This window comes from Mustela nivalis, assembly GCF_964662115.1.
Source record: "Mustela nivalis genome assembly, chromosome: 10".
Taxonomy (NCBI): Eukaryota; Metazoa; Chordata; class Mammalia; order Carnivora; family Mustelidae; genus Mustela; species Mustela nivalis.
The window spans coordinates 33,228,221-33,252,546 of NC_139029.1; the positions used below are offsets into that span (position 1 = coordinate 33,228,221).

The 24,326-nt window shown below is 48.4% G+C and overlaps 1 protein-coding gene across 4 annotated transcripts in view; it reads left to right on the forward strand.

The window, feature by feature from the left end:
- Window positions 1-1,412: 1,412 nt before the first annotated feature.
- RNF220 (ring finger protein 220) overlaps window positions 1,413-24,326 on the forward strand; it is a 224,376-nt gene continuing 201,462 nt past the window's right edge. For all 4 annotated transcript variants that reach the window (XM_082687258.1, XM_082687259.1, XM_082687260.1 and 1 more), the window contains exons 1-2: window positions 1,413-1,759; window positions 8,181-8,922. In XM_082687258.1, coding sequence (XP_082543384.1) covers window positions 8,298-8,922 — 625 coding nt within the window. In that variant the 5' untranslated portion in view covers window positions 1,413-1,759; window positions 8,181-8,297. The remainder of the gene's footprint in view (window positions 1,760-8,180; window positions 8,923-24,326) is intronic.

Sequence of the window (24,326 nt, forward strand, 5' to 3'; positions counted from 1 at the left end):
TCAATCATTTACTTACTTAAAGAATTGCTCATTAAAATTAAAAATAAATTTAAAAAATTTTTAAATAGAATTAAGAACCTAAACATACATGATGTGTAGATACTACCTTAATGTTAAACGTAAGAAAAAAGGACCATGCAATAATAGCAAGAATGAGACTCTGAGGGCTCTGTGTTTTTAGAGAGGCAGTTTGTAATCCCATGTGGTTCTTTGCTGAGTGGATTATCAGTATGTACTCTATCCCCCCCAGCCCCCCACCCCACTTTTTTTTCAGATGGGAAATCTGAGGTTTCACAAACTGAGCCACAAACAAAGGAATGATTTTTTAAACCAGGATTAGATTTTGGTTGGGCTTTGCTTTCAGAGCTAGGAGTACCTGCTATCCTAACCATATTCCATGGGCAAATTGCAAAAACCCTTTCAACCTCAGTTTCCTATTATATATATATAAAATAATGATAATATTATCTCCAGAATTAATCTAAGGATTAAATGGGGTTATGTAAAGGCATTTAGTCCTGTTACCTGGCTCTTAGAAGGCACTCAAGGAATATTAGTTCTCCATCAATTTCCCCCTATTTATCTTTCTGTTCTTGGTGAATTAAAAAAAAAAAAATGATAGAAAGAAAAGGGGCACCTGGGTGGCTCATTCGTTCAGCATCTGCCCTGGGCTCAGGTCATGATCCTAGGGTCCTGGGATTGGGCCCCCAGTTGGGCTTCTTGCTCAGAGGGAGGCCTGCTTCTCCCTTTCCCACTCCCCCTGCTTCTGTCCCCTCTCTCACTATCTCTCTCTCTCTCTGTCAAATATATAAATAAATAAAATCTTTTTTAAAATGATAGAAGATGATTTGGGGAAAAAAAAAAAAGAGAACTGTAACATAAATACCAGTAAAATTTTTAATTCTTGACTCTGGGTGCTAAACTACACCCTCTCCACAATCTCTAAAACTTGTAGTTTTATTTATATTTATCTGTTATCTTACTGTTATAGGCAAAGACCCTGAGAAGTATTCCAGGAGCAAAGCAGTAGGTAAGATTTTTCTGGAAAAAGGCAGAGTTTATGAGGAAGCCAGGATCTGGGAGTCATTCAGCTGCTGTGGGTGTCAGCCTTAAAGACTTTAGCCTTAAAGACCATTTACTCTTGGTCACTTTTGGTTCAAGAAAGGAAGAGCACCAAACAATTCATTGAGATCTCCCCGGGCGGGGGTGTGGGGCATGTGATGAGGGGGAAGTGTGAACAAAAGCATGCGCTCTCTGTTGGGTTACCACAATGTCCAGCGACCCCAAGACTTTCCAGCTCTTTCCTGAGGGCCAGCAGGTCTGTTCTCCAGGAGTGCCCTGGTTCTGGACTCCATTTCCCAGAGTCCCTTAGTGCCCTAATGTATTCAGTGCTCAGAGTGCCTGTATGTGTGTGAGTGTGAGAGAATGTGTGCGTGTGTGTGTGTGTGTGTGTGTGTGTGTGTGTCTCCGAGTCCCTGGGAGAGTGGAGGCTCATTCACTGATTAGAGCCAGCGCTGAGAGGCAGCACTGCTCCTTCTCTCACACCAACCGAGTCTCTTGATCTGTACATGCAATCCCAGGCAGCTCGCGAACACAAACCCGGGGCCAGCCGCCTACTGCTGCTGCTGCCGCTGCCGCCGCCGCCGCCACCGCTGCCTCCGCCGGCTCTGCGCACCCGGGACTTTTCATGCACCACACTCACTGCCTCCTTCCCTCCGTGTCCTGAAAAGTGCGACCGTTCTCCCAAGGAATTTCCACGGCAAGTATGGAGACCAGAAAGGGGTGTGGATGTGTGCGCGTACACAGAGGGGTGGGTGCGAGGGCGGCGGGTTGCTCGGGAACCTAACTTTCCGGGTCCGTTTCCTAGGGATTCGGGCGGCTCCCCGCGACAGGGGCAGGGACTGGGACCTGGGCTGGCGCGTCTCAGATCTCCGCGACGGTGCCTCCCGGCAACGGTGCCCTGCGCACTCCGTGCGCTGCCTCGCTCAAACTTTCCGTCTTGAGTTTTCCTTAATGTGTTTTATTTGGGGGGTGCGAGGGGGAGGGACCATACGCGGGAATCGGACAAGTAGGGAGGGTGAGGGGACAGCCGGGGAAGGGAGCAGGACTTCTTTTTTCCATCTTTTAATAAGCCCCGTACCCACTTTGTTTGGGTCGATGCGGAGATAGTCCTGTAGCCGAGCTCCCCCGCGTATCCCGCGGCGATTTCCGGCAGGGCCCGGCCCAGGCGGTGCTCAGTGGGGAGCCTGAGACGGCAGGCAGGGTGGGGAAGAGGAGAGCATAGGGAGGAGGGTCCCCACCGCCCCCACACTGCTCGCCCCCGGCCGGGTGGGGTACGCGCGCAGCGCTGGAAGCCTCGGGCCCCCGGGTGCTCGGCTCACTTTTTCCCAGCGGGGGCGGGTGTGAAGGGCGTGGAGGGAGGTGGGGGTGGGGTGGGGGGGAGTCGCGGCGCGCAGGAAGGAGGCAGGTGCTGGCAGTGAGGTGGACCGTTCTAAACGCAACCGGTAAACTCCCTGCTCCGACCGGCTGGACCCGCCTGGCCTTAGAGCAGCCGGACCCGTGGGGGGTCTCCCGGGATTTTCGGGGTCGGGACTCTAGCCCCGTGGTTCTACGGAGCCGGGCGGGAGGACCGCCGTGTAGACAGCGGCGCGTGGCTCTTTTTATTTTAATCTTAGACCTGCCTTAAACTGAGTAACAATTTCTCTCCCTTCGACTTGAGAACAAAACTTTTCAGCGAGCACGCAGGTCGCTGCAGTCCTGCGGCCACCGCCACCGTGCTCGTCAGCCCCTGCGGAGCGACCTTCTCCGCCCGGGAGCCGGGCCCCGCCACCGCGCTCCCGAGCCTCCGGCCGGCCCCCCTCCCCAGCCCCGGGCTTTTCAGGGCTCGGCCTGGGCGTTTCGCCTTTGTGCTTTGTAAGGGAAAGCCTTTTCTTCCAGGGCACAACAAACTTGGGCGGAGAGCTTCCGTGTGGCCCCCCGGGCGAGGCCGCCCACGGTGGTGAGACCATCAGAGGGGATGCCGGGTCTGTCCTTTGCTCCACGAGCCCCTCCAAGAGCTCGAGGCCCAGGCGGTCCCCGGCCGGCGAGGGCGCGCGGGAGCCCCGAAGTAGCGGGGGCTCCGGCTGCCCGGAGGCAGAGGAAAAGCTCTCGTTTCCCGTTCGGAACGCACTGCTTTTTTGGGCCCTGGCCGCAGGTCCAGCGTAGGGCCAGGGCCCCGGCTCCTAGCCGGGCGCGCGTCGCACCGGGTGGGTGCATGGGGCGGGGGCGCTTGGTGTGGGGTTCAGCCCTGCCTGGCGTGGCCGGGCCGGGCCGTCCGGGGTCTGTGGCCTGCGCCGCCTCCCTGCCCCGCGAAGAGCAGGGAGGGAGGACTCGGGCGCGCTTTGCCCGCGATGCCCACCAGCCACGTCTCGCCTCCAGCCCCCGCTCTGGACTCGGCTTGAGGAGCAAAGGGGGGGGGGGGGAGGAAAAATAAAGAGAAAAAAGGGCGGGCAGTGAGGAAGCGGCGGGTCAGACTGGAGGGAGCTGAGCGGCCAGGGATGCCCGGCCTCCTCCTCTGCCGGTCTCGGGGGGTTCTTGCCCCAAATGGAAAACGAGCCGAGGGGGGAAGGTAGAAAGAGCGTCGAGGAAGAGATGCGGGAGTCTTACGTTCCCATCCCTCCTGGCCCGCGGAAACCCGGCAAAAGTGGCGTGAGTTCGCTCGCTGCGATCCGGGGCGAGGTGGGGGAAGGCCGAGGACAGGGCGGCGCCGCCCCGCTGGTGACCGACCGGGGCCGGGCGCCCAGCGAGCGGGGACACACACCTGTTCTGCGAGGCTGCGTTGCGTGCGGCGGCCGGACGGCGTAGGCGCGAAAGGCAAAACTCTACCTCCCTCACCCCAGGCCCACAGTCCCGGAACCGGGAGGGCCCGGTTTCCCCGCGCCGGCCCGCATTTATGGGAGCGCCAGAATCCATGAGCCCGGTGGCTGCCCGCCGAAGCGGTGGCGCGCGGCGCGGAGACCCGGGTGACCCGCGGGGCGGGGTTGTTCAGCTGCACGAGGTCCCTGGACTTTGATCGAAGGCAGACTACCCCCAGTCCCTGCCCCGCGGGCCTTGCCCGGCTGTGGACCGGGGCTCCTCGCACTTGTCGGTTCTTGCCTGGCCGGCGCCCTGTTTCCCCCAAAGTTACAAGCAGCTGCTTTCGTGCAGAGGTTGTTGGGATCTAAAGTATTCTTTGTGCAATGGCAGCCGAGAGCTGGGGGAGACGTCAGGCCAAGGAGTGGTGGTCTCGGCGCTGCGTTGGCCCCAAGTTTTTGCAGGTTTCGCCTTCACCTCTTCTTCCTCCGTTTTCCCTAAAAGAGTTGGTTTTCCCGGGCTAAGACTCCTCCCGCCTGAATTTTGCACCCGCTTGGCTGAACTGGCAGCCCCGCAGCCCCGCACTCTTGGAGAGGCCGGGTTACTTCGGATTCGCACCCGTTGGCCACGCCGGGCCTGGGTCGGGGCCCAAATCTGGGACCGATACCCGGCCACGTCTGAATTGCAGGCGTTGGCCCCAACCTTTGGAATAGTGTTAAGCTTATGCTTCCTGAGCTCTTGCATATGGTGGTAAAATTTCTGTTAGAGCGGTGTTTCCAAATACCCCCTGGGCATTTGGTGTGCGGGAATTCTCTTCAAGCGAAGAAGTCTGTGAACTTTAAAAAAAAAAAAATTCTTTCCTGAGTTCTTCACAACCCCCCACTACTCTGGCCCCACTTCCCATTGTTCTTTGCTTTTTAAGTTGCCTGTTAATTTTTTAAAAGTTTATTTATGCAAAGGAAAAATATCGTTTAATTTGTTCTATTATTTTAATTCCTGGCTTTTGGAAACGAGTCAGAGACCACAAAAATGTCACCTGTTGTAATAAGCAGAGGAGTGTTGTGTGTGCGTTTTAATTGCCCGCAGAGTCGTAGTTTGGTCGGCGTTCAGAGCCAGGGCTCGGGGAAAGAGGCTTTGCAGCTTTTCTTTGTGGCAGTCATTTGCAAGTGGGTTTGGCTCCTAGCGGCAACAGCAGCGCCGCTTCCTTCTACGCGGATCCCAGCGCGGGTCAGGAAGCCCAGACCCTGGACGGGGATGGTTAGAGGCTGGGGTGGGAGATCGCCCACTCTCTGAGACTTTCTTTCTGGCTTTCGGTTTTTCAATGCGAAAGTGGCCAGTTGGCGCCGAAGAGCGCAGAGCGCTGCGCATCAGCCCAGCTCCAGACATTTTCACGTTCCAAACGCCAGTTTCTTCGTTTCATTTGTCTTGGTTCTGGCATGTTTAGCCACGCAATTAGTAATCTCACTAATTATTCAGTTAGCTGGCGTTTTGTAATCACTTTAAACCAGGGTCGGGTGTGTGATTTAACAAACAAACAAACTCCCACACATACGGACCTGAACCAAACCCATCACGTCAAGGATTTGAAAATTTTAAAACTCAATATTTGCTGGTCCCCCCGTCCAACCTCACTGCCTGCCAGACAATTTATTTAGCTTCGTGGATTGATCCCTCCTCCTTGTTTAGTTAATTCAACAAAGACTTTTTGCAATCTGTTTGGAGTTTGTCTGATGCCGTGGAAAAGTAGCTGATGATTTATTTGGTTGCTTTTCGATTTCTGTCTTCAGCCCTTCTTTCTCCTCCTTTCAGCGGGGATGTCAGCTGTTATTACTTCCTATTGATCCCTTTGCAAAGTGAGAAGTGAACTAAAATTAATGTCAATTCCACTGCTCGGATCAATAGCTGGAGTTATTTTAATCTGGATTTGCACGAAGTGCTAAATTAAAAAAAATCAGCATAGAGGCAGAAAAGTAACAGTTACTTACTTTCCCTTTGCCTGGTTCTTTACAGTCACCCAAATGCTCCATCAAGCTGATTATCTTACAATCCATATTTTTTTAATTAAGAGGGTCAGTTAGTTTTCTTATTTTGGGTTCTGTGTTTAAACCCATGACATTTTGACATTGGGAGTGTATTAACTATAGATTTTCATAATGACTGTGGTCTGCTGAAGCCCCATCTATACAAGTTGTTAATGTGAGGAGGGGGTAAGAAAGAAAAGGAAAAAGAAAACACACACACACACACAGGCCCTCCCCCCACAGAGACCAACGCCCACACAGTAGAGTAAAAGAGATGTGGCCTGGAAAAATATTGTTGATTTATTTTCAGTATAATGAAGTTTCAAATGAATAACCAGGTTTGAGTGATTCACCGTGTTCTGTTGGAGTGTCCGGTGCTGTCGCCAGATTGCTAATTTATGAAACTCATTTAACATAATGAGGTGATCCAGGAAGTAAAAATAGAAAGTGAATTCTCTGGGCAATTGGTTATTTGGGGGGAAAACATTCCACCCTTCACCCCCCACCTGCGGTGTATTATGTTTGTCCTTTTCTCCTGCTTGCCTCATGTGATATTGCTTGTTGAGAGACAAGTAGTTAGTTATTTCTGTTATGAAGAGCTGCTTAGAACCCTTGGAACAGCCCTAGACCCACTTTTAGAGCATCCATGTTGTGTGACCATTAATCTGACTTGGAAACAGCCAAGAACAGGATTTCCAGACCAGGCTTGTCAGGCTAACTGGCTGTCCTTGGCAGATCATTCCCTGAGCTGCTATAACTTGACAGGAAAGTTATTTAAAATTTGGAAGAGAGAAAAATCCGTTAATGTGAGATACATAATCTGGTAATTTAGCAATGATGTCTATAAGGAGAGATGCCAAATGAGGAAGCAGTCTGATGGTGTGCACTCATCTTCCCAATTAATAACAGTCATTGACACGTCTGCTACAGGATGAGAAAAGGAAATACTCTCTTTGCACTGCATTAAGCCAAGGGGATTCATCTACAGTTTAACTGAGGCTTCTCTAGTTGAGGGAATATCAAAGATACTCCATTATCTAGGTGTTTTGTGTTTTTTTTTTTCCTTAAAAGGAGGGGTAAATTCTTGTTTGAGCTATGACTCTCAATTTAAAGGTGATAATTTGTAGCAGATGGTGATTTTTGGTTACACTTTGAGTTTCATTAAGTTTCTGTCTAGTGTATATTTTTGAAGCTAATAAATTCTAGTGTTCATCTTATGTTATCCTGACTTTTGATACATAGCCCTTCTCTCACTCCCCCAACCCCCTACTCAAAATAAATTTTGAAATGGAATCAGTGACTATGGAGATGTACAACCTAAATTTAAAAAGGAAATTGAAGGAAGTCTCTCCGAACTCCAGATTTTTCCATGGGCCTTTATCAGACAACAACTGTGACCAGGCCAATAAGCAGAGCAAAATAAGTCAGAAATTTTGTTAACATTTTGCTCCAAATGTTAATGGCAAATTCAAGGCTGTTTACAAATCTACTTAGGAGCGAGTGCATTAGTAACTAAAATTACCGATCCATTCTTTGCTGCCCCTGGAAGACAGCCGCTTCTAGAGAACATATGCCAAAGGCACCCATTATGGTGTTAAATATTGTCAGAGATGCCAGGCATTTTACTGATGAAGGTTTTGTTCCTTCTCAGAAAAGAGAAAACCTGTATGATTAGAGAGGGGTGTGCATCAAAAATAACATTGCACTTCTTTCTGGAAACAGCTTTAAATGATACATGAAGATATGTGTTGATGTATGTGCCGATGTGTGTGATTTATCCACACGTACAATTCGTACCGACTAGCATGTACAGATGGTCTAGATGTGCTTGATTTAGGAATTTTTCAGCACCAGGGCGTTGTCAGGGGAGATGAAGAGAGAATGTGTTTGTGGGGGGTCACCTAGGTAGAACCTCGCCTCTGTTTGAACATCAGGCCTGCCATGAGCCGTGTGTGCAGGTGCAAACCCTTTAAAATATAGACCCCACCTAATCTACTGGATGCCTTGGCCTTCCAAAGCTCATTTGCTCAGGGAATATTGTATTTGGAGGTTTTATGATTTTTTTTTCCTTTGCTGGGCTCAGGCGCATTTCACCCGGAACGTGTAGGGACCAAAGTCAGCTACGCGTACATCACAGTAAGTTGTCTATTGATTTTCCTGAATGAAAATGGTCTGATGCTGCTGCCCACTGGCTCCTAAAGCCTCTGGTGTCTCTTGCCCGAGCATCTGTAAGCCAGAAGGATGGTGTTTCGATCACTTGGGGTTTCCCTTTTTTTCCTCCCCCTGACCTTCCTCCCCCCTCTTTTCTTCTCTTTGCTGTTTCCGCAGGTCTTAGAAGGGGATGATTCCCCAGTAATATTCGCTGCCCTGATCCAAGGTGCCACTCGGCCTCCCTCCCAGGGAAGACTGCTTCTCGTGTGACACCAGCCACAGAAAGAGACTCCAATGGACTTACACCGGGCAGCCTTCAAGATGGAGAACTCATCCTACCTCCCCAACCCGCTGGCATCCCCAGCACTGATGGTCCTGGCGTCCACGGCTGAGGCCAGCCGCGATGCTTCCATCCCTTGTCAGCAGCCACGACCCTTTGGTGTACCTGTCTCAGTAGACAAGGACGTGCATATTCCCTTCACCAACGGTTCCTACACCTTTGCCTCTATGTACCATCGGCAAGGTGGGGTGCCTGGCACTTTTGCCAATCGTGATTTTCCCCCTTCTTTACTGCACCTCCACCCTCAGTTTGCTCCCCCAAATCTAGATTGCACCCCAATCAGTATGCTGAATCATAGTGGAGTGGGGGCTTTCCGTCCCTTCGCTTCCACTGAGGACCGCGAGAGTTACCAGTCAGCCTTTACGCCGGCCAAGCGACTTAAGAACTGCCATGACACAGAGTCTCCCCACTTGCGCTTCTCAGATGCAGATGGCAAGGAATATGACTTTGGGACACAGCTGCCATCTAGCTCCCCCGGTTCACTTAAGGTTGATGATACTGGGAAGAAGATTTTTGCTGTCTCTGGCCTCATTTCGGATCGGGAAGCCTCTTCAAGCCCAGAGGATCGGAATGACAGATGTAAGTACTTTGGTGCAAGCCTTCCCTATCCCCAGCAAGCCCTGCCTCACAGTAGTGTTCAACAGGTCGGTGGCAGTTTTCATGCTCCGAGGAATAGGGAGGGCTGGCTCCTTCCCACTCAGTGGCTGCAGAGTGCTAACATTTACTTGTCTAATGTCGATGAGCATTGACAGTTCCGGGAGGACATGTTTTCCTGATGGTAGCCAGAGGCAAGTTGGCCTCCAAGCTGCCTCTCCCCAGGGCATGATTGACTTATTCTCTGGGGGCTCAGTCTGGAATGAAGAGCGGTGCCATATGTATACGGGAGCAAATGTCATTTTATTAGAAAGCATAGGTTCCTAGGATATTTGGGGGGCCTGAAGAAACTTGTCCATACCTCCTCTCTTTGCTGTCCTCATTATATTTCTCTGATCTTGACATTATTTTTTAGCTTTTCCATTGTATCATATCCAGTGGACTCCACGTGATTTTATTTTCCCAACTCTCAGCCCTTGCCCACATCAGGCTATTTTTTCAGAGAAGGACAAAGGTGTCGTCAATCACCATAAAGCATTTCAAACAGCTGTGTTTTCCTTGCGATCGCAAGGCTAGAAAGCCGACTTCTCTTGGGATTTAACAGGTTTGCTGGATGCTTATCCTGGGGCTCACTTTTAGGACTAGACACGGTTGACCTGTGTGACTATTCCATATTTGATGTTCATAACTATTATTAATTTCTGCTTATGGAACAGCTTTCTTGTGTTCTCCCAGTGCCTCGTTGAGCTTTGGTGACCCTTGCTAATAGTTGGAACCAAGCTTTTATTTGGAACTTGTAGACCAGGAGTGCTGAACCCTGCAATCTTCTCCTCTAATAGAATCAGAGAATAATTGTGTTCTGACGCTTTTGGGCTGTGGGTAGGCAGAGCAGTTTTTTTCAAGCCTGGTGAGAATTTATGAACTGAGGGCGTTTTTCCACCCAACCCTTTGTTCTAAGATTTGCTTCATTTTATTTTCTTAAGAAAACTACATCTGAGGTTTGCTTTCCCCTTTCTTTTTTTTTTTTTTTTTTTGTGCTCCTGTCCTCTCCATAACCACCAACACGAATACCATTTTTTTTCTCTTCTCTTTATGATGCCGAGGAGAGTAATAGAGACATTGCAGCTCTCTCCCCTGTCGGCACTGCTTCCTCAGGCTGTCTCCTTGAATTAGGCACTGTGTTAACTTTCCTGCGCTAAAAGGCATCTGCCTAAACCCAGCGTACCTTTTCAATAAAAGTCATCATAAAATCAACCTGCCTTGTAAATCCATCGCTCTTTGGTTTTGAAATATGTTGCAAGTGTGTCTTTTATGTCAGCGTCTGTAAGCCCAAGACCTCCCCACTTCAGGGAGAAGCTGCTAGCACAAGTGCCCATGTGTTCTCTCACTTCGCTTGGGCCCCTCTTCCGTCATCTCCCCTTGTGGACAGCTGATGCATGCTTTACCATCCTGCTCTCCCAGTATACCTGCAGGACACGCTGGCGTCTTGTGGGTCTGTTGTGTTTTACTTCAGTGCAGTTTTCATTTGTCAGTGGGCAAGCCATCAAGGCCAGCTGTCATCTGACCTCTGGCTAAAGCTGGCCTGGGTGATTCTGCCCCCCTTTTTGCTCCAAATACAAGTCGAAGATGAAATCCTCTCAAACCTAACGTGCCGCCAAGTAACATCTGGAGATCAAGATTCCTTTCTTCTCTCCCAGCAGATCTGGCTGGTCTCTGTTTTTCTCTCTTTTTAGCCCAAACCTGTGTCAGACCCCCAGAGCAGGAGGAAGCTTGTTAGTCAAGTCAGAACTCATAGATGTGGCTATCCATTCCCCCTCCGAGTGTCAAAGCCATAACTCTTCTGTTTGCCTGGTTTGCATTGTGTGGTGGTGCCATTCCCCATGGAGATGGCTCCCTCACACAGGAATACGCCTGGGTGGAGAAAAATTAAATGAGTCTATCTCCCAAAGTGAAATGGAATTCTGACCTTGAAATTAATGAGATTCTGATCAGAAGGGTGAGGAAACTTCATTTCAAATTGTAGTGCTGCCGAAATGGGAACCCTTTCTCCTTTTATTTGCTTAAAATATTCTTTCTTTCGAGAGTACTTTGTCTTCTCTTTTTTCTCTTACACAAACATAAAACCTATAGGGGTGTCTATGAGCATAGGATGTTTGCACACCCCACAGTATTACCTAGAGTTGCATTAGTGACTAATCTTTAACAAGAAACAAAGGTACCAAGTGAAGAGGAGCCTCTTAGCCTGTGATAGCCCTGGGTCTGGGTTCCTTCCTCCTTTTCTTTCCTTAGGGGGCAGAGCAGCCTTCGAAGGATTATACTGGGGAGCGTTTGTGCTTTTGATTTTGAGTTTTTGGAAGGCGGGAGAAACATTTTTCTGTAGGGAAGGGTTGAAGAGGCACTGTGACAAAGTCGGCAGCAGCTTTCTTGGCTCCTGTCATATGCCGACGTGTGTCGGAATATTTATGGTCTGTTTTATGTAAATACATATTTAAGGGCCGTTAGAAGGCCTGATTATTCCCACTAGATGCCTTTCAGGTCCTCCCTACAGAACCGTTTTGAAATAAGTAATATTTCTCAGATAATCGAGTGAGAGTGTACAAGACTGCTTCCAAAGGGAGAGCTTAAGGGGCAGCTGGGGCAGTGAGGGGGGATGGGGAGGCCAGAAGAGAGAGGATAGAAAGTGTTCCAAAGAGCAAAGTAATAGATGCAGTGACTTTTGGTCAGATTGCCAAAATTAACCAGGTATATTCTAGTTTTTTATTCTTAAAATTTAGAGTTAATTTCTGATGTGGTTGACTTATTCTTCAGTTCTCTTCTCATAAATAATTTTTTCTCATAAAATGTAAAAAAAAGTCTTAATTAAATACAACAGTAAAACTTCTAAATAGGCACTTAGCTTTAGGGGGTTTTTTCGGGGGGTGGGAGCTGAGCATGGGTGTGTGTGTGTGTCCTTTACTTAAAGTAGAAGTTTTATGATTGAGTTTTAGGTCAATGAAAAAATCAGTTTTACAATGGAAACACTGACAGTTTTTACTGTCGCAACCACCCCCCTGCTCACACACTGCATCCATATGCAGATATGTTCACATGTGAGCCCGTTTGAAAGAGGGGCCTGCAGACATGGCGTAACGCACACGTGTTCTTTCCTTAAATCTGGGTGCCGATAGGCTTCCTTTTGCGATTAAATATGCATTTTTGTAGACCTAAATTGTAGCTATTTGGGTAAAGTGTTGTCTCTCCTAGTAGATGATTGCCGGTTTGCTTCCCTGTTCACCTACCTGGCATCACAGGTGATTTGTGAGGTAGGTGTTGGGTTCTATGGAAAAAAGAAGCCTTGACTCGGCAGGACTGACTTATTTGCCCTGGAGAAAGGGAGAAGTGTTTTGCGAGAAGCCGTTCATGGAGGATGCGTAATTCCCCAGGAAGGGAACTGAGGTAACTCCTGTTTATTGTCACTCCCTGAACCAGTCTCCAAGGCTTCTTGTCCAGGGAAATGATGCTAAAATTTATGGACCAATTACGAAGAGTCCACGTGTGTCTTACATATGAAGTGTCTTCAGATATGTTTCCCAGGGCTTTTAAAATAAACATTTCCTCATTAAGGAAACTTTACAACAAAAGGGAAGATAAGTATTGTCTGCTGCCTTGTGCTAGAATCTATACATTTATTAGCCCCTTAGCGCCCTGGCTCTTACCATGTGCATTTCCTTGTTGTGCTCTGTTGGCCACCCCTGTGCCCAGATTCCTGCCTGGGTGACGCAGGTGTTTTTGTGTTTTGGGGTGGTGGTGGTGGGGAACCAGCCTGCCAGTCATTCTACTCCATCAGCCCAAATTGGAGTTGGCTAGTATGCAGGCTCACCAGAGGGCTGAGAGGAACCAGAACTGTCCCAGTTGGAGCAATGACTGGCCCAGGCTTCTGATTCACCTCAGGGACGGGCACTGGGCATTGACCCTGCAGTGGCCCTGTTTCCTTGGCCCTTCCCTGTGTCAGGCAGATTCACAGGTAGGCAGGAAATCGGGTGGCTTACAGCAGTTCCTGGATGTTCTATTTTGCTCTCATCTTTGATGTATTTGAAAAGTCTTTCTTGAGCCCTGAGTAGGAGATGGTATTTGTACCCGGAGAATGTGTCATGTATCATCGAAGACCCTGTGTCTTAACAGATCAGCTGAGCCCACATACGCCCAAGGACAGTCTGGAATGAGGAGTCCTGGCTACATCATGAGGGTGATATTAAGGGGGATTCTTCCCAAGGGCCCTGGGACTGGAGTGGGCAGGGATCCTAAGCTGGGGTTTTAGGAGAATTGCTCTCACTGAGGAAGATGTTTGGGATAGTTGTCAGGTCCCCAGGCTCAACTTCTGGATTGTAGCTGGAGCAGATGACCGCAGTGGAAGGGCCAGCAGATCGCCAGGGGAGATGGGTCAGATGGCTCCTTCCATACCCACTGCCCACACGTAGCCCAGTTATCCCTCAGCTGCTCCCTGATTTCTCCGGCAGCCCCTTTTCTCCTCTCTCCAGGGGTGGAGGGCAAGAACTCCTGTAATGTGTGGTTGTTTCTGGTTGTTCACTCCCAGCACAGTCATGGAGACTCCTTTTCATGCTGCCGGGTTTAATTGTCTTGTTGGGATAAAGAAATGTTTGCACAGCTAAAGTGGGGCCGGGCTGGACGGGAGCAGTCCCTGATGGCTGCAGAGCCATCTGGCCTGGCTTGGCTTGGCTCAGCGCGCCGCTCGCCCGCCGCCCGCCCGGCGGCTGGGCTCGCTCCCGCTCTCGCTCTCTTCCCCCGTCCTCGCTCCACGCCGCGCCGCTCTGGTCGGCGGCTGCCTCCTCGCGCGGCCGGAATGCCTAATCACCATGGTGAGAAAACGGACACCGCAGCCGTCCTCCCTCCTCGCCTCGCGCCCTCCCTCCCATCAATTGTCATGCAGAAGTGATCCGGGCTGCCGTTTCCTCGCGGCCGCCAGCCAGCCCCTCGCCGCTCCCGGCAGAAGGGTGGCTGGTAATTGATCGTTTGGGGGAGGGGGCGCGGAGAGACGCGAGGCCCGGCCAGGGGAAGGAAGGACCACAGAGCGGGCACCGTTGGCCTCCTTGGAAAGGACCCCCCTGGGAAAGGACCCCCCAGCCTCCGCCACCGAGATGGCTTTCAAGTGGTTTCAGAAATGTTGAAGACCTCGCCGTCGCTCGGCTGGACTCGGAGGCTGCGGGAGAACTCCGGGCGCTGCTGCCCCAGGGCCGGGCGAGACCCGCGCCGACGCCGCCGACGCCGCCGCCGCCGCCGTCGTCTGCGGCCGGGACCCGCGGGCCGGCCTGGTCCCCCACCCCCGCCCCGCCCCGCCCTCCACGTACCGCGGCCCCAGGTCGCACTAGGAACCGAGCTCTGGGTCGGTTTCCTGTGCTGTCGTCTCAGCCGCAGAGGGAGTGTGGGGACGGGGTGAGGACAAGGGAGTGAGTGTGACTCCCCCGGGGGGGGGGGCAGGCCCACGCGGGGGGTCGGGCTGATGGGGGACGGGGCGGGAGGTGCAGGTGAGCGCGTGGCTGTCTGAGGAGGCGAGGGGACCCCGCGCCGGCGGCCAGCGCGCGGCGAGGAGGAGGGGGGGTGAGGGGAGGGAGGAGGGCGTGGGGGAGGGCGCGGGGGCGCGTCCAGGAGGACGGACGTGTGTACACGCGCATCTGGTGCTAGCATTTCCCTCGGCAGCCGAGGACTTTGAGGTTTCTCCTGTAGATTCGAAACGTTTCCCCGTCTCGCTTTTTAAATTTGTAAAACGTTCCAGGGAATGTTTCCCAAGTCCTGGGGTTCGTGAATCCGCAGGATGGCTGGTTTTCGGGCGAGGCGAGTCTCGGTCGCCTTGGACCGTCTGAGGCTCTCAGCCAGCACAGCGGGGCTTGTTAAAGTCCGGGCAATTTCTGGAACTCTTCCCACGGGAAGTTTTCCGGGGCTGCCTTCCGGTCAGCGGCCCCAGGTTGATTATTTGGTGGCCCTTTTTTGTGTGAAAACAAAAAACACACATTGTATCCTAATAACAAAAGTTGCTCTCCGTCCCCATCCCCTTTCCTCATTAGGCAGAAGAGGAAACTGAAAAAATAGAATTATATTTTTATATTAGTTTTTCTTATTTTTAACCCTTGTTAGCTACATCCATCTGGTTAATAAATATTAGCACACATTGAAATGTATTATTTGTAAATACTCGGCATCTGGAGTGACAATACATTTAATAGAGTTATATATTCATTCATAATGGTTTTTCATTTTTTTAAGTCTTATTAACCACGTCCATCTGGTCAATAAATATCAGCGTCCATGTTGGAATGTACTCTTTATAAATACTTGGGATTTGGAGTGATGATACATTTTAAGTGTAAAACCCACACAATTGTAACACCAAAATTACAGTAATCTTTGGATTTGAATATTCTCTTCCAACAGTTTAACAGCATTTCCCAGTGCCATTTCCCCCCCTAACGACAGATGAACTGCAGACTTGAGGATAACTTATTGCCCTATAGCAGCTAAAATGCCTTCACGTTTAAAAAATACCATTTAAATTGTGACGTTTGTGGCTGAATAGAAACTGCAAGTCTGTGCTGTGGGTGGGAATTTGTAAATATCTCTTTCTTTGGGCAAGGAGGAGAATTTTCTGCAAAAGAACTTTCACTTATTTAGTCTCTCTCTTAGGCCTTTTCCAGGAAAAGATCCTGATTTGGGACTATGGATTTAGGCCTGGAGAAATGATAGGCTGTGGTATGAATAAGTAAACCTGTCAGATGCTGAGTAAACAGGAGGAATTCATTCCCTTCCATTTTTTACCCAATGGGTTAGGTTTTTCTATAATCTTAAGCACAGTTTAGTTTTAGTACTAAAAAAATTTGCAGGGACATTGGTGCCAATCCCATCGAAAGGTTCAGTGTTAGTTGAGTATTGAATAAATTAACGGTGGTGATTATAACCTAATTTTTCTCCCAAGTTTTCATCTGTTTGCCACTCTTTGGCATTGCACTGAGTAATATCTATTAGACTATTCTATCCCAAAGGTGTAGAGGTTGGAGAGAAAAAAAGAAGAATTTATTTACGCCTTGAGGCTTAATAACGACAAAAGTAGGTAGGAAGTTTTTCAAGAGATATGTGAAATTGCCTTTCTCAGCTATAAACGTATTGATTATTTGGGGGTACCAAAAGAATCCTGCCTAGCTTAAAAAATAATTCAAAATTTGCTTTTCTCACCTAACACTCTAGGAACCTAAGATCAGAGGCTATCCCCTTCCCAAATGTTTTCTCACAGCATTACATCCCCTATCATGGTGTCCACAAATGCTGATCTGCTTTTGATGTGTATTTTTAAAAAAACAAGTTCCTACCCAGGTCCTGGGTGAAGCTGGAAACAGACAAGTGATGTGGAGGTTTTGTAGACACACATAACCATCTGGCCATTCAGACATTTGACCGTCAATCTTCCCTGTGGAATGTGTTCTGATTGAAGATGACCTAGAGGAAATGAAAGTTGTGTTTTTGGGGGGAAGACATGGAGCTGCATCCAGCACATTCTGTTCAGCAGACGCGGAGCTGCAGGAAAGTCTAGAGCTGTATGTGTAAGGAAGGGACCTTTTGGTACAGTCTCATGAGAAATCAAGCCCAGTAAGCCTCAGTGTGACTCACCAGATGAGGGTTGTCTTTTTCCACTGAAATTCATTTGCAGGCTGAGACTTATGGCTTTGCATCCATCTTAGAGCAGCAGACAGTGCGAAAGCTGTAGGGAGGGGGCAAGGGCCAGTCCTGGACAGACCTTTGCTTTATTTTCAGGTGTATGACTCCCCTTTAGGTGCCAACTAATCCTAGAGTGCTCTCATTTGGTCTTTGCTTTTTGGAGTGTGACTTACACCAAGTCAGAGTAGCCTAGCAGAATAAATACCTGTGAGAGGAATAAATGTTGCATTTACCCTTTTGGAGCCTCAACTTGAAAATGTTTTAGATCAAAGGAAGACAGTATAACACAGTAGTTAGGAGGGTAGCCTCTGGAGTAAGATCCTGACCCTCTAACTTACTTACTCAGTGATCTTAGGCAAATTACCTGACCTTTCTGGGCCTCGGTATTCTCACCTGTAAAATGGGAATTATACAACTTAAAGAGCTGTTGTGAAGGACTGAATGAGATTAAACACACAGCTAATGCTTGGAACAGTACCTCAGACATACTAAGCATTCAATACCTAATAACTTATTTCAAGGATAATCTGGTGGTATAATCTTCATGGTTAGAAGCACTGATGTAGCCAAACACAGGGTCATTAACAACTGGCATGTATGTAGGATCCTTTCACACATTCATGCCTTATGGCAATATGGAAAAAGGAGAGAGAAAGTCTCAGAGCCCTTTTCTGCAATACCCAGCTGCTTCACCTCCCTTCATTATTACCCATCCACCATGATTAGCCCCGGTGGCCCTCTGACCTCTTTTTCCCTTCATTTTATTTAGAAGGAAGGCAATATTAGAGTTAAAGAAACCCAGTCTGAGTCAGGAAGCGACTTGACCAGGGTTAGTTAGTTATCAAGGCAGTGGCCCAGGTCAGAGAAGCCAGATTTCATATTTTCTTATTCTGGAACTTTGTATTATCAGATATCATTTGAAACAAATGGACCATTAGAATTTGTTTGTGGTAGAGATTTGAGCTATATGTAATCAGATTTTCTGTAATGGTATTTGACTAGTATTAGAATGCATAGCCCCAGAGTTTCTAGTATGTCCCTAGATTTTAAGTTATACAGGCACTTTTACCCTCTTGCCTATGTGAGAGAAATCTGTGAACCTTCCCCCATCTGTGTGTGTCACAGTCCCACAGCATGATGGATTGTCTCTGCTTGGGGGAGGCTTAGGACGGGGCTTGAAGGGGGCTTGTAGGTCAGGAGAGAAATACAGCAGCAGGACTGAGCTGGGGGAGCTGCTGGGGTGGGATTAGCAGGGGAAGGGGAGGGCAGGGTTGGGCGGGGATAGGCCTCTTCCATGGTGTCTGTGTGCATTTTCCTAGGAGTATAAGAGGGCTGTCCATTACCCTGAGTGCACAAATAAACTCAGTGTTTTCTTCTTTGTAGAAAGAAGGCCCCATGGGGCTTGGGAATATCAGAGAATGATTCTGCACGTCAGTGGGAGAAGTGGAGAGTAGGGGGATGGGAGTGGGCAAGACTGACCTGCCTCAGGACCTTGGATTTGAGTCTATTATTTAAATATAGTGGCTTGGATTTGAAAAGTCTCCTGTTCACATACATATGTAGCAGAAATAGCCATTGGCGGCCAGTTGAGGCCAACACCTCAATCCTTGTCAGGTCCTTCATGAATGACTCTGTTGCACAGAAGGGGTTCAGGTCCCTGTTGGTGGTGAAGAGCACCCACTTCTCCTCTCACGCTACCCCCAGTCCTTAGGTAGGAAGGGAAAAGCTCAACCATTCTTAATTTTGAGTTGTTAAAGAAGGGGGGAAAGTCTGAGATTTAGGTCCCAATGCCAAAGTCAAGGGAAGGGAGGAATTCCAGAAAAGAGAAGAGTTGCACCCAAGAGGTGGATAGGAAGGTGAAGGCAGTGGTGCATGCTGAGGTAAAGAATCAGCGGGGACTGCAGTTAGAGCCTAGGCTTTGCCTTCCTTCCTGAGCAGTAAAATTTAAAAAAAAAAAAAAAAAAAAAAATCCTTAGAACAACAAAAGTCTGGACGCATGGGCTTCCTTCCTGACAGGCCAACCTGGTGGGGCTTCATTCAGCCTGAGCAGCAGTCAAGGCTGATTTACTGGTAAGAGATCCCAGACAGACATTTGGGCTTAACCCTTTCCTAACTGTAGCGATGCCTCATTGCCAGAGCTGCCCTCTTCTTCCAACTTCCTACCACAGTGTGAGTAGCTTCTTACCATCACTTGTTTTTTATTTAAAGAGGGTCCTTGCTGCTGAAGGGCCTGATACCCTCTTCATGAGAAAGCTGGGTCTAGGAGAAGTTGGGTGACTTGAAAGATCTTACCATCAAGTCTGTGACAGGGCTGGCGTTGTGGCTTACGGCTGATTTAACTCTCAGGTTCTTAGTGATATTATATTGACTTTGGAGCATTATATTCATCCTTTGGTCGTGGAAGTGCCTCCTGGAGTCTGTATTGGGGTGATCCTGTGAGCCTCAGCTCTGCCTCCATACTGTGCTGGCCCCACAGAAGGAACACTGCTGCTTATTTTAGGTGTTTATTGGTGTATTATGGATAAAACTGGCAGAGTACATGAGGCATGATTCAGTTTCCATCTTGCTAATATGATGCACTCATTAATTCATGTAATTATTCAATCAGTATTTACTAAGTACCTGCATTGTTCCAGGCATTATGCTAAGCACTGGGAATACAATGATGAGCAAGGCAGATTATATACAGCCCCTGCCTTACTGTAGCTTAAAGTTTAGCAAGCAATTGCCGGATGTTGTGAAAAGTACAATAGGGGAAGTATAAAATGCCACGGGATTAGAAGCTGGAGCACCTAATCTTGTCTGTGAATGTGGATAACTTTCTGGAGCGAGTGACCTTTAAGCTGATATCTGGACATCAAGAAGGAATTACTTTATTCAAAGGGGCTAGGTGTGGCAGTTTGCCTTTATGGACAAAGTATAGCATCTGAGAGTGGAAGAAAGAACTCCAGAGTTGCCAAGGACTGCTTATGATAAAGCAAAAATAGAATTTCTGTCTGCCAGGACCTGAGGCATGACCTTGGATCTCTATAGTACTTCATCCCATAGGCAAGTGTTCCTGAGAACATTCCTTTAATGCTTATATACTTCTGAAGCCGAACATCATATAGGGTCTTGTTTTTAAAGTAACTTTCTCTTGTTTTGTCTGCTTTGTTGAAGTATAGTTAACATGGAGTAGTAGAGGGAGGAGATAACTAACATAGAGTAGTAGAAACATTGGTTTCAGGCATACAGTATAATGATCCAGCAATTCTGTACATTACTCAGTGCTCATCAAGATAAGTGTCCTTTTAATCCCCTTCACCTGTTCCACCCATCCCCCCACTCTCCTCCCCTCTGGCAGCCACTAGTTTATTCTCAGTATTTAAGAGTCTGTTTGGGGTGCCTGGGTGGCTCAGTTGGTTAAGCAACTGCCTTTGGCTCAGGTCATGATCCTGGAGTCCTGGGATAGAGTCCCACATTGGGCTCCCTGCTCAGCAGGGAGTCTGCTTCTCCTTCTGACCTCTCCTTTCTCATGCTCTCTCTCAAATAAATAAGAAAAAAATATTTTTTAAAGATTTTATTTACTTATTTGACAGAGATCACAAGTAGGCAGAGAGGCAGGCAGAGAGAGAGGAAGGGAAGCAGGCTCCCTGCTGAGCAGAGAGCCTGATGCAGATGCAGGGCTTAATCCTAGGACCCTGGGATCATGACCTGAACCGAAGACAGAGGCTTTAACCCACTGAGCCATCCAGGTGCCCCAAATTAAAAAAAAAAAAAATCTTTAAAAAAAAAAAAAAGGAGTCTTTTTTTCTCTCTTTTTTTCCTTTGTTTTGTTTCTTGAACTCCACATATGAGTGGACTGACTTAACATTATACCCTCTAGGTCCCTCCATGTTGCTGCACATGGCAAGATCTCATTTTTTTTTTTTTAAAGATTTTATTTATTTATTTGAGAGAGAGAGAGTATGAGAAGGGGAGGGTCAGAGGGAGAAGCAGACTCCCTGCCAAGCAGGGAGCCCGATGCGGGACTCGATCCCGGGACTCCAGGATCATGACCTGAGCCGAAGGCAGTCGCTTAACCAACTGAGCCACCCAGGCGCCCAGATCTCATTCTTTTTTATGGCTGAGTTATATTCCATTGTATATATATGTGGCCACATCTTCTTTGTCCATACATCTAGGATGGACACTTGGGCTGCTTCCATATCTTGGCTATTGTAAATAATGGTGCAATAAACATAGGGGTGCATATATCTGTTTGAAGTAGTGTTTTCATTTTTGGGGGGTAAATACCCACTATTGAAATTCCTGGATCCTACAGTAATTCTAGTTTTAATTTTTTGAGAATACTCTATAGTGTTTTCCACAGTGGCTGCGCCAATTCGTATTCCTACCAGCCCTGCACTTTTCCTCCACATCGTAGCCAACACTTGTTACTTTCTGTGGTTTTGATTGTAGCCTTTTGACAGGTGTAAGGTAGTATCTCACTGTGGTTTTGATTTGCATTACCCTGATGATTAGTGTTGAGAATCTTATCATGTGTCCGTTGGCCATCTGTCTGTCATCTTTGGAAAAAGTCTGTTTGGGTGCTTTGCCCATTTTTAATTGGATTATTTGTGGTTTTGTATTGAGTTGTATAAATTCTTGACATATTTTGGATATTAACCCCTTATCAGATACATCACTTGCATGTATCTTCTCCCATTCAGTAGGTTGCCATTTTTTCGTTTTCCTTAAGTATTAAAAAACAAAACAAAAGTAACTTTCTAAAGATAAGTCACTCTAAAATACTTTGTAATGACATATGATATCTTAAGACCAGTGAATACCCAGAACCATGCTTGATACAAAGTACTTAGGGAATATTTGTTGAATATGGAAGACCATTACCCTTGAGGATGTTTCGGGGGCTAGATCAAGGGCCCTGGTCTTTTTACTCAAGTTGATGCTCAGCTGTATACTCTCCTTGCACAGAGATCCGATAAGCCTGAAGGTCTAAAGTCCTCCCTGACCGTTAAACTAAGCCACACAGCACCCAGGATTCTTGGCAGGATTTCTTGGCAAAGTTTCCTATGGGAGGTGCTTTGTTCAGGCGTGACTTTCATGAGGGAGGTTAGGCATGTAGTGCCAAGACTATTGAAGAAGGAAAAAAAGAAAGCAAGGCAAACCGTTGTTCCAGGCTGGCACACGTAGGCATACTAAAAACAGTTCCCTCCAGCCAGGGCCTCGGTTCTCTGCCATCCCTGTTGTGGTTTTCCTTCCCCTGGCCTCTTATCGTGGTCATCACTCAACAGCCACAGCATTTCCTGTAGAGCTCGGTGCTCAGGGCTGTTTGCAGAGGAGTCAAAAAAGTAAATGATACTTCCTCTTCTTGTGGGCCTATGGTGAAGGTGAGTGGTTAGGATGTATATATGAAAAAAGAGATGATGATATAAAATAACAGACAGCAGGGGCTCTGGGATCTCAGGGGGAGTCATTCCCACAGGTGGGCTTCTTAAAATGTGATTTAAGGACCATCAGCTTCCCTACCACTAGTGGGGGGGTGCAGATTTTGGGGTGGGGTGGGGGATTATTACCTATAATGCATACTCCCAGGCCTTCTAATCAGACCTTCTAATCAGAATCACAGGGGATGTGACCTGGAAATCTGTATATTTAGCAAGCAGGCCATTCTTAGATTCCTTAAAGTGTATGAGTCACTCACCAAGGCTAAGAGTCTCAGAGGGAAAATCTCACCAAGGAGTACAGCTTTGGAGGAAGGCGAGTCAGTATGGGCAAGCAGAGGGGAAGAGCTGGGCTTCCACCCAGAAGCCTGGAGTGGTAAGAGTGAAGATGCAGCCTCCGCTTAAGACAGTGTCTTTCTTCTCCAGTCTCCTGTTATGGGTGGGATCTGTCCAACTGCCTCTAGTTGCCCCCTTGGCCCTTGCTCCTCCTTGAGTTGTTTCCCTTTTCTTCCCTTATTGCTGACCGGCTGATGGTACGTGCTCAGACCGCCCCTTTCTTGGTGCAGTATAGTAGCTGTAAGGTGGCCCAGTGGAGGGGCTCGCGGTGCTTAGCCAGATGTGAGAGAGCCAGTGCGCGCTCTGGTACTCCTTGGGCTCCAGCCAGCTGGGCTGCTCACTGCTGTTATACTGCCGAGTTGGGGCTAGAGAGGGGTTTTGCCAGCCTCCTCTCTCTTCTTCCCCAGCCCTTAAGCTTTCTTCTTATGCTAAAATGCTCATTTGTAAAGAAATAAGGGTTCATGGTGGGTCAGAGGCTGAATTAGTCACCAGTACCTGCAGATTGGCTTTCTGCTGCAAGCTTTAACCCTTGTGGGCACAGCTGCGGGTGGATGGAAGGTTCAGCGAACCGCGAGCTTCAGGTGGTTCAGGCACCTGCACACGAACCCATGCTCTCGTCTATTTTGCTCATGAACTTGGAGGGGGTGTCCCTTTCTGGACCTACTCTCCCCTTTTAAAACACTCCTCACACCGTATTGTAATTATTTGCCTAATTGCCCCTCCTCCACGAGCCCAGGTCTGTCTTCTTATGTGACTCTACCCAGTGTTTCTCCTCCTTTAGCACCTGGCTCAGTATTAAATATTTGTTGTGAGAATACGGGAACGCAGGGTCCCTGTTTCCTCGACCGAGTTATGCTGAGCGTTGCCAGCTGGCTCTACCCGCTTTGACATAGTCTGAAGGACCACGCGGGATCCACCGCTGGGCTGGGCAGCCCCTGGCACATGGACAAGTGGGAAGTGATGACTAGAAATAGAGGCTTTGGAAACAGCTCAGCGACAGGCCAAGAGCCCAGAGCCAGAAGCTCCAGCTTCTCATTTACAAGCTGTGTACCTTTGGGTCCGTCCATCTCTCTGAGCCCCAGAGCCTCATATATACAATGAAAGGCGGCAAACAATCCTCGCCCTCCTTTACAGGGTTGTTGAATCAGGAAAGAGAACACAGATGTGTTTTATCATCCAAAAGTTACCGTATAAATGGCATACGAGCACACAGACCACAGATAACATGTACCCATACCTCGTATAACGCGTTCTTCCCCTTCTGGGAGCATCTGTCTAAGGAGCAGCATGGTCTTGGGGGAGTAAAGCGGTTTATGAAATACCTGAGTGTTCAACCTAGAGGGAGCCCTCCTACCTGCAGTTCCATCCTTGCAGCCGGACTCCACAAGAGAGGCTGTGGTCTCCGCCACGGGCTGGGCTGAAGCATTATTTTCCTAGGGGGTTTGGGACAAAAGTTTTGTACTCTTTGTGGATGCAAGTTGGCAGGCTAATTTCTGTATGGATCTGTGACATCTGAGCCGAAATATTATTTTGCTGGATTCCCACTGAAACGAATTCACCCTCTGCCTTTCTTCTCAGCAAAGTTCAGAGCACCTTTCTTTTTCAATTCCCAGGGCCCGTGACTCTATTCCTATTTTGGGAAGGGAAATATTTTGACTTAGAGGCAGAATGCCTTGGCCAAAGGATTGATAGGCAGAATGGAGGTGAAGAGGGCTTTCTGCCCTGGAGACCTTGCTTGGGCCACAAGAACAACCAGGCTCTACAGGCGTGTAGGACAAGGTGAAGAGGGCTATCAGATTTGGAAGGATTTGGAAGGGCTTGCCTCTCAGGCGAGATCTTTAGAAGTCAGAGCTGAGCCAGGAGGATTGGGAAAGAGCAAGCATTTGAGAAAGGCTTTACTTGTGCGGTAAACTTCATTGTGTGATT